We start from the raw sequence: 8988 nt of genomic DNA on the forward strand, positions 1-8988 counted from the left end.
TGATGCATTTTGGGAGGACAAACCAGAAGGCTGAGTACAGGGTTAATAGTCGGTTACTTAAGAGTGTGAATGAACAGAAGAACCTTGGGGTTCAAATCCATACATCCCTCAAGGTCGCTGCACAGGTTGATAGGATAGTTAAGAAGGCCTATGGGATGCTAGGCTTCATTAATAGGGGATTCAGTTCAAGAGTAGAGAGGTCATGTTGCAACTCTACAAATCTCTGGTGAGACCACACTTGGAGCATTGTGTTCAGTTCTGGTCACCTCATTATAGGAAGGATGTGGAAGCTATGGAAAGGGTGCAGAGGAGATTTACAAGGATGTTGTCCGGACTGGAAATGCACAGTTCTATCACAACGTTATCAATTTTCACGAGATCTGTCGGTGATATTAAACCTGATTCCGATTATGATTCTGATATGGACATTACCACGGAAGTATCAGTTACTAGCAATTTCTAATTTCCTGTTAGAAAACAGTGGCTGGAAAGATTTAGAGCAAATGAGTACCGGTGATGTAATCCAGATAAAGACAGAAGATCACTCGCAAGGGAGCCGGCAGGAACTGAAGTGTCCGTCCATGTACAATGACTGTTCCAATCACTGTTCTTGATTTTGGAGGCGCTGCCTGGACGATGGTTACACATGCCGCTTCTGTACCCGTAGTAAGGGAAATTAAAGTTTAAAGGTGCGCCAAACGATGGGCTTCATTTTACATTGCCATAAATAGTTAAAGATTTAATGGTACCTAGAAAACGGCGCATCAAACTTACTGCCTCGTTGCTTTTGGCAATGAACTCAAATTGGTGTCAATTGTTGAATCGCAGGCTTGTGTCATCACAGAGTGCTTCATGCAGCAACAAGGTTTGGAACCAAATGCCAACATGTCGAGGATCACAAGGATTCCAACTTTTCGACTGCACACCTACACAGTTGTTTAGAACAATGGGCATTACGTCGATGTTCATTCCATTGGTGTCAGTGACGGTAGTTGTTGTATCGAGCATGTGCAAGTGCAAGAAGCGGTGTCTAGGAAAAATTGGGTCCTCAGGTGAAAGAATCTAATTCGTAGCTTGGGAAAACGTTTCATCTGGTTAGTAGGCAGGGACATTTGAAAAAATGTTGAATTTTCAGCTGTGTTTAATTTTCAGGACATTACACATGCAAGGTGATCTATTAATTTTATATATATATTAGCAAATTCCGGAGAGTGGGGGAAGGGGGCAGTATCTGGTTCATAGAGGCCGTTCCGGAGCATCGACTGAACCATGAGGAGGACTGGAAGCTCAACACACGGCATACTACTAACACGTAACGCCCTGCGATCATCATACACAAGTTATTTCCTGGTATTGTAATTAACGGATTAGAAAGTCCATGATTATTATCAAGCGGTGGAGTATGTATCTGGTTTTTCAAATGAGACTGGCTATAAAAAAACGAAGGAACAAACTGGGAAATCTGCTAGCCACGGAGTAATTTACAATATGCAGGATAACATACTGCATAACTTTTCGCTTGCGAAGGTGCAAACAAAATGACTTTTTTTCTTGCCACGTGGTTGAAGGAATGCAGTTCGTCATGTCGTAAAACTGATCAGCTGTCTCGAATATTTTCATTATTACAGCTGCCTTTTGAACGAGTATCACTCAGGAATAGCTGCATCATGGCAAATTAAGGTTGTCACAAACAAGAAAAAAATCTACAGATGCTGGAAATCGAAGCATCACACACACAATGCTCAAGCGTCTATGGAAGAGTGAACAGTCGACGTTTTGGGCCCAGACAATTCATTAATCCGGATGAAGTGCCTCAGACCGAAAAGTCAACTCCTCACTCTTTTCCATAGATTCTGCCTGGCCTGCTGAGTTCATCCAGCATTTTGTGTGTGTTGCTGAAATTAGACACAGTAGGTTCCTGATAATCTCCTGAACTGGATTAATAAGAAGTTATTTTCGAAATGGTCCTTCGTATGATGGGACACGCAGATTTGTAAATACGACAGGCTATGTCTCACCTGAGTAATTTGCTGACCTGTTCTGACTCAGAACATCAAAATATTAATTAGAAGTTGTCAACTATGAGAAGTGTAATAAAGTAATACTGCCTGGATCAGAGCCAGTGGAAGTCTGACTCATGCTAGCCAGATAGGCCAGAGCCAGCGATATTTCATCACAACACTTGATCTGATACAGACGATGACTAAATGTCAGGGGCTTCGAAGGCAAAGCAGCGAGAGTTCTTGTGACTGTCTATCACAACAAGTAGCCAGTAACGGTCCCGAAAGGAAGACGGACATTTTCGACAGCTATGCAGCTGAAGGCGATGACAGTGATTCGGATTGCCCGTGATATTTATTAATTAAATATCAGTTGGAAATTATGAGGTCATAAATTATGAGGTGAAATTGACGCTAATTAAAGGAAAACGACTGGTTTCATCGTGCTGAAGCGTGTTAGAACACATCAGAGGCCAGCATTTCGAATATCGTCCCTTTCATGGAGATTAAAACATTGATGTTGCCCGGGATCATGTGGAATCATCTTTACTCAGGAAGGAAAAAGAGAGTAACGCCATGGGCAGCAGATAAATCAAACTGAAACTGGGAGTTGAAAGATTTCACAGGAGATTAACACGTCACTGAAACGACCGTGCTGGGAATTGGTACTGAACAGTCTCAGAACGAAACATGATCAGCAAGGTGTTCATGCATTTCGATGCAACTCAATGGAGTTTCTATCACGGAAAGAAAAATCACGGCTCACCTCTACCTGATCTTTGTTGGTAGATCTTATTCCATCCATCACGGATATAAAGCTGGCAGTTGAGAAATAATCGACAGATTCAACATGCGTGAAGCGACAGTTGTAGAACAGCATCAGAATCAGGCTTATTATCACCGGCATGTGACGTGGAATTTGTTAACTTAGCAGCAGCAGCAGTTCAATGCAATACATAATATAGAAGCAAAATATGAAATAAAAATAATAATAATAATAAATAAGTAAATCAATTACAGTGTACATATATTGAATAGATTAAAAGTCGTGCAAAAAAACAGAAATACTGTATATTTTTTTTAAAAGTGAGGTTCTGTCCACGGGTTCAATGTCCATTTAGGAATCAGATGGTAGAGGGGAAGAAGCTGTTACGGTATCGCTGACTGCGTGCTTTCAGGCTTCTGTACCTCCCAGCTGATGCCAAAAGTGAAAAACGGGTGTGCCCCAGTGCTGGAGGTCGTTAATAATAGACACTGCCTTTCTGAGTCACCGCTCCTTGAAGAATACTTGGATATTTTGTTGGCTGGTACCCATGATGGAAGCGACTAGATTTACAACCCACTGTAGCTTCTTTCTGTCCAGTGAAGTAGCACGACACCCACCCCCATTACCAGAGAGTGATGCGGCCTGTCAAAATGCTCTATCTTTACATCTATGGAGGTTTTTATAACCATATAGCAAGTACAGCACGGAAACAGGCCATCTCGGCCCTTCTAGTCCTTGCCGAACGCTTACTATCACCCACCGACCTGCACTCAGCCCATAACCCTCCATTCATTTCCTGTCCCTATACCTATCCAATTTTACTTCAAATGACAATATCGACCCTGCCTCTACTACTTCTGCTGGAAGCTCGTTCCACACCGCTACCACTCTCTTACTTAAGCTGCACACCCCCCCATGTTACACCTAAACATTTGCTCCCTAACTCTCAACTCATGTCCTCTTGTTTGATTCTCTCCTACTCTCAATGGAAAAAGCCTATCCACGTCAACTCTATCTCTACCCCTCATAATTTTAAACACCTCTATCAAGTCCCCCCTCAACCTTCTACGTTCCAAAGAATAAAGACCCAACTTGTTCAACCTTTCTCTGTAACTTAGGTGATGAAACCCAGGTAACATTCTAGTAAATATTCTCTGTACTCTCTCTATTTTGTTGACATCTTTCCTATAATTCGGTGACCAAAACTGTACACAATACTCCAAATTTGGCCTTACCAATGCCTTATACAATTTCAACATTACATCCCAACTCTTATACCCAATGCTCTGATTTATAAAGGCCACGATACCAAAAGCTTTCTTCATTACCCTATCCACATGAGATTTCACCATCAGGGAACTATGCACCATTATTCCTAGATCCCTCTGTTCTCCTGCATTCTTCAATGCCTTACCATTGACCATGTATGTCCTATTTTGATTATTCCTACCAAAATGTAGCACCTCACACTTATCAGCATTAAACTCCATCTGCTATCTTTAAGCCCACTCTTCTAACTGGCCTAAATCTCTCTGCAAGCTTTGAAAACCTACCTACCTACCTACCTACCTTATCATCCACTATATATCATCATGATACTGGAGAGGGTCCAGAGGAAGCTCACCAGTCTCATCCCATGAATGAAAGGGTTAACATATGAGGAGCGTTTGATGGCTCTGGCTCTGTACTAGAGTTTAGGAGAATGAAGGGGGATCTCACTGAAACCTAATGAATATTGAAAAGCTGAGATAGAGTGGGTGTGGAGAGGATGTTTCCAGTAGTGGGGGAGTCTTTCTTAACTTAAGAACCTTAATATGTTGCGCCTACAATTAAAAATGATAAATATTTTAGGGTGACCTTGCATGTTATAAATATATTGAGACAAAGCATTGTTTTATTTGAAAGTTGCGAGCTGTCTCATTGAGAATGAAAACACAACATGCTCATTTAAAAGAGGAAGTAAGCAGAATTGAGCATCATTGTTATTTTGTGGTTTCTCCGGGGAGCGATTTTCAGGTGCTCCTGAATTTCATGTTCAGTAGGGTGTCCCTGATGCGTTTAATTAGTTGGCATGGTTCATTGTCAGAGTGCATTTTCCCCTCCCGTATAAAAGTTAGAAAGCAATCAAGAGTGGATACCGGCGGTTAAATCGATCGTGGCTAGGCGCAGAAGATGGGATATCCTGCAATTTTCTACATAGCGAGTACTTATTACCCTGTATTGGCTGCAGTTGGTATCCCTGGTAAGTAACTGGGGTTTGGCTATTGCATTTGTGAGTTGTTCAACTTAATAAATCTTCTGCTTGAAATCATTGTCACCGTAAAACTCATTACAGATGATGCCTCATCTGATGAGTGTTTTTACCCCGTCCAGGTCAACCATATCCTCATTTTATTTTTAGCTGGCATTGTTAATCGTTTTCTACATCCGATTCTTTAGTCACTATCAGTAATTTATACTTTTCCAGTATTTTACCATGCTGAACCTTCTAAAGCTTAAAGGGCATATATTGTTCTAAATCAGATGCTGAATCAATATAAAAACGAAAACCTTTCTAAAAATAGAAAGAAAATATTTCTCGACTCTGCCTCTCTATCTGCTGGCTCCCTGGTTGATCAGTAACACGAGGTATATTCTTTTACCTCGTCATGCAACAAGAGAAGACGATGTTTCTTGTTATTTGTCTAAATGTTTTTGACATCGCCTCAGAAACGTACAGATCTGTTGAGTCTTGCAGTATAAACTGCTCCGGCCAGTTTTAATTTTAACTTTCAGGATTTACGTTTGCTTCCCATCAAAAATTAGCTCAGCTGTTCTTCTCCTCCATATGTGATGTTCGGAGATACAGTCTCCCACAGTTGAAATTATTCCAGTTATAAATACAACCTTCGGCACTTTCAGCTACAATGAGGTGGTCCGTCTGAATCACTGGGTCGATAAGCCTCCGAATGGTATCCCTGCCGCCAACTGGACTCCGCTGTCATACGGCACTGCCATTGTTCTCCAAACGCAGCGTCGTGGCCGGAGCCTGTACAAACTATTCCTCCACTCTTGAAATTGAAGACAGCCTGACGCAGAATTGAGTCAGACGAATGATATTCAGTCAGGAACGTTCAAAGCATTTCTGCGCATCAATTTCAAGTTAAATGATCAGGGATTTTGCACTTGTAACTAACTCTTCGTTGCTTCCTTGCAGTTAATGTGATGGCGATTGTGATCCTCTCTCTTGGAAAGTGTGGACTCTCTAAATGCATCTCCCGTTACCTGGTCGGGATGGCAGCAGCTGATTTAACGTGCGTTATCATTGCTGTTGTACTCGATCAGATCAATAGCATTTATCTTTATGCCCTGCCTCTGCTCATTACCCCGATTTGCGCCGTGACACTTGTGCTGAGGCTCGCAGCCATGGACAGCTCTGTTTGGTTTACTGTGGCTTTCACGTTCGATCGGTGTATTGCAATCTGTAGTCGAAAGCTGCGGGAGCAATACTGCACCGAGAGAACGGCGACTACAGTGATAGTAATTGTGGGTTTGGGAAGTTGTGCGAGGCGTGTTCCGTTGTACTTTGCGGTAGAACCTTACCTTATCATTGAAAACGTACCTTGGCGGTGCACTGTCAAAGCGGATTACCTTAATTTATCAATGTGGAGAAAATTCCAGTTGTTTAACACTATCACTACACCTTTACTGCCAATCGGATTGATTCTACTTTTTAATGTTTTAACAATCAGTCATATTATAGCAGCTAACAAAGTCCGTTGGGGTCTCAGGAACAGCACAGAGAATAAGAAGGATACGGAGGTGGAGAACAGGAGAAAGTCAATGATTTTGTTGTTCGCCCTATCAGCAAATTTCATATTGTTATGGATCCCCTATATTACATATGCTATTAACTGGCAAATACAGAATTACTTCTACACTGACAGGTACTTGACTACCCCGAAGTACATCCTGCAACAGTTTGGGTACATGCTGCAGTTTCTTTGTACCTGCACGAACACGTGTATCTACACTCTGTCCCAACGGAAATTCAGGCAGCAGCTGAAGAATGCAGTCAAGCATGTCGTTCCGTTATACTGCCGACTTTGAAAATAAACCGGAAGTGATATTGTAAGCTTAGATGGGAGTTGAAATAAATTTCAGTATCGTCCATATGTCTGGTGAAGATCCCGATATTAATTTAGGCGCGGTCACCTCCATCACGAAAGTTAAAACAACTGACAAGCAAAGACTTACTCTGACACATACGGGTCATTTTTAGAAGTTTACTGAATGGGGATGGTATCCGAAATGAGTCTGAGGCGTGAAAAACAATGCATTTCAAAGGTTAGCTGGTATACACGAGAATGAGTTGAGACGTGATAAATCAAATATGCAGGAATGGTAGCGCAAACAATGTTTCAAATGGCAGAATTATGCTGCTATGCCTTGTGGTCCTATCACAAAAATAATATAAAATCAGCATTATCATGTTGTGCAGGAACGGTGAATGAGATAATGAATGAAGAGAGGGCACCGTTTTGTACAGAAGAAAGGCACCGAGTTCTTATTGGAATGGAGGATTGGGTTGGATAGAATCCACGGGGTAAAGCACACAGAGAACGCTGCACAGGCAACTTCTCTCGACATTAACACATCACCTAGACACGACTGCATGCGTCATTGTTATCTGTGAGAACCCGGGATAACATTAGATCGGGCAGCTGTAATAATACATTCTTAGATTTACCAGGGAAATTGATCATTATGGAATTCCATACTGATCAGATTTAGAGAAATGGCTCCGTTGTAAATTGATCGCAAATTTGGGTTTCTTTTGTATTATATATTATTTTTCTCGCAATTAAAGCGCACAATTGCAGAGATGGCGATTTTTATGTATTCTGTAGTTTAATGTAATGCATTTAAAATATAACAAATTACATTTGGACTCCAATAACTTTAAAAGGAACGAGTGCTCAAACTTTTCACAACAACTTGACAGAAAGAGAAGTGCCTGGCTCAAGAAGCAGTCTGACCTCGTCTTGTCAGACCTCGTTGCATTTTCTGTTCCAACCTCGACGTATCAACACTCCAAATAATAAGAGTTGCTCAACACCCAGTAAACCGACAGTTAGAACCTCGGTAACTGATGAGCTGGAGAAACGGGGGGGGGGGGGGGGGGGGGAAGGGAGGGAATTTGCAGATGCTAGAAATCCAAAGCTACACAGTGCTGGAGGTATTCGGCTGGTCAGTCGATATCTTTGAAAACTCTACACAAGAGAAGTCGAAGAACTTATTCTTCAATTTAATGCATTTAAAGCCGACATAAATCCTCATTCGCGCCCTCTCCAGATGATAATAAAGGCTGGCTGCTGAAATGGACACCGAGCTCTCTGGTAATACAGTAGTGACGACATGAATCATCACTCCCGGCCTCGGCAGATGACAATACAGCTGAAAAGGTCTCCGAGCTCTCTGGTAATACATTACTGACGATAATAGAATTAATGGAAAGAGTTGGTAGATTTTTCTACCATGTGTTACTGGAGATCGGCATTGCTTGCAACCCTTGTTGGAAGAGTATTATTTGAAAACGGTCTACAAACCCTTGAACGTCTTTGCTCATGCTGGCAAGGCATGATTTATTTCTCGGGGAAAGAGAAATGAAACTGAAGCTGCTGGCATTCAGGCAAACCGTTACAGGAGCAGAAATGGACTATTTGGTCCATCGAGTCTCCTCCGCCATTTCATCATGCCTGATTCAAATTGTCTGTCAGCTCCAATCTTCTGCTTTACCCCATTATCCCTTAATGTCCCGACCAATGAACAATTTATCGCACTCTGCCTTAAATATACCCAACGACTTGGCCAGCGAAAATGCCTAACACAACGAGTTCCACAGATCCACCAGACTCTGGGTCAAGCAACTCCTCCCCGTCTCCATTCGGAATAGGTGTCCCTAGATACTGAGGCAAACTCCTTGACCTTTGAATCTCCAAACATAGAAAATATTCTCTCCATATCCACTCATTTGACGACTTTCTACTTACGATAGGTTCCAGTGAGATCTGCCACATCTCCATTCTTCTGGATTACTTTGATTTTTGACCTAGAATAATCAATCGCTCCTCATATTAAATTGGGCATCATTTTACTGAAACTCCTCTGAACATTCCTCAGTGTCAGCTCATCCTTAAGCGGCAGAAAAGTGCTCAAAATATTGCAACTGAGGCTTCAACA

General features: G+C 41.9%; 1 protein-coding gene across 1 annotated transcript; it reads left to right on the forward strand.

Annotated features, from left to right (window-relative positions):
* Positions 1–2199: 2199 nt before the first annotated feature.
* On the forward strand, positions 2200–6855 carry LOC140188909 (probable G-protein coupled receptor 139). Its single transcript, XM_072245563.1, has 2 exons — positions 2200–2332; positions 5963–6855. Exons 1-2 carry the CDS (start codon positions 2200–2202, stop codon positions 6853–6855), a joined length of 1026 nt encoding a protein of 341 aa, XP_072101664.1.
* The last annotated feature ends 2133 nt before the right edge of the window (positions 6856–8988 follow it).

This window comes from Mobula birostris, chromosome 28 (genome assembly GCF_030028105.1).
Source record: "Mobula birostris isolate sMobBir1 chromosome 28, sMobBir1.hap1, whole genome shotgun sequence".
NCBI classification, from domain to species: domain Eukaryota; kingdom Metazoa; phylum Chordata; class Chondrichthyes; order Myliobatiformes; family Myliobatidae; genus Mobula; species Mobula birostris.

Coding starts and splice junctions, on each gene's coding strand:
- LOC140188909 (XM_072245563.1), top strand. CDS start 2,200: ATGACTAAATGTCAGGGGCTTCGAAGGCAAAGCAGCGAGAGTTCTTGT. Junction 2,333..5,962: donor TGCAGCTGAAGGCGATGACA/GTGATTCGGATT, acceptor GCTTCCTTGCAG/TTAATGTGATGGCGATTGTG.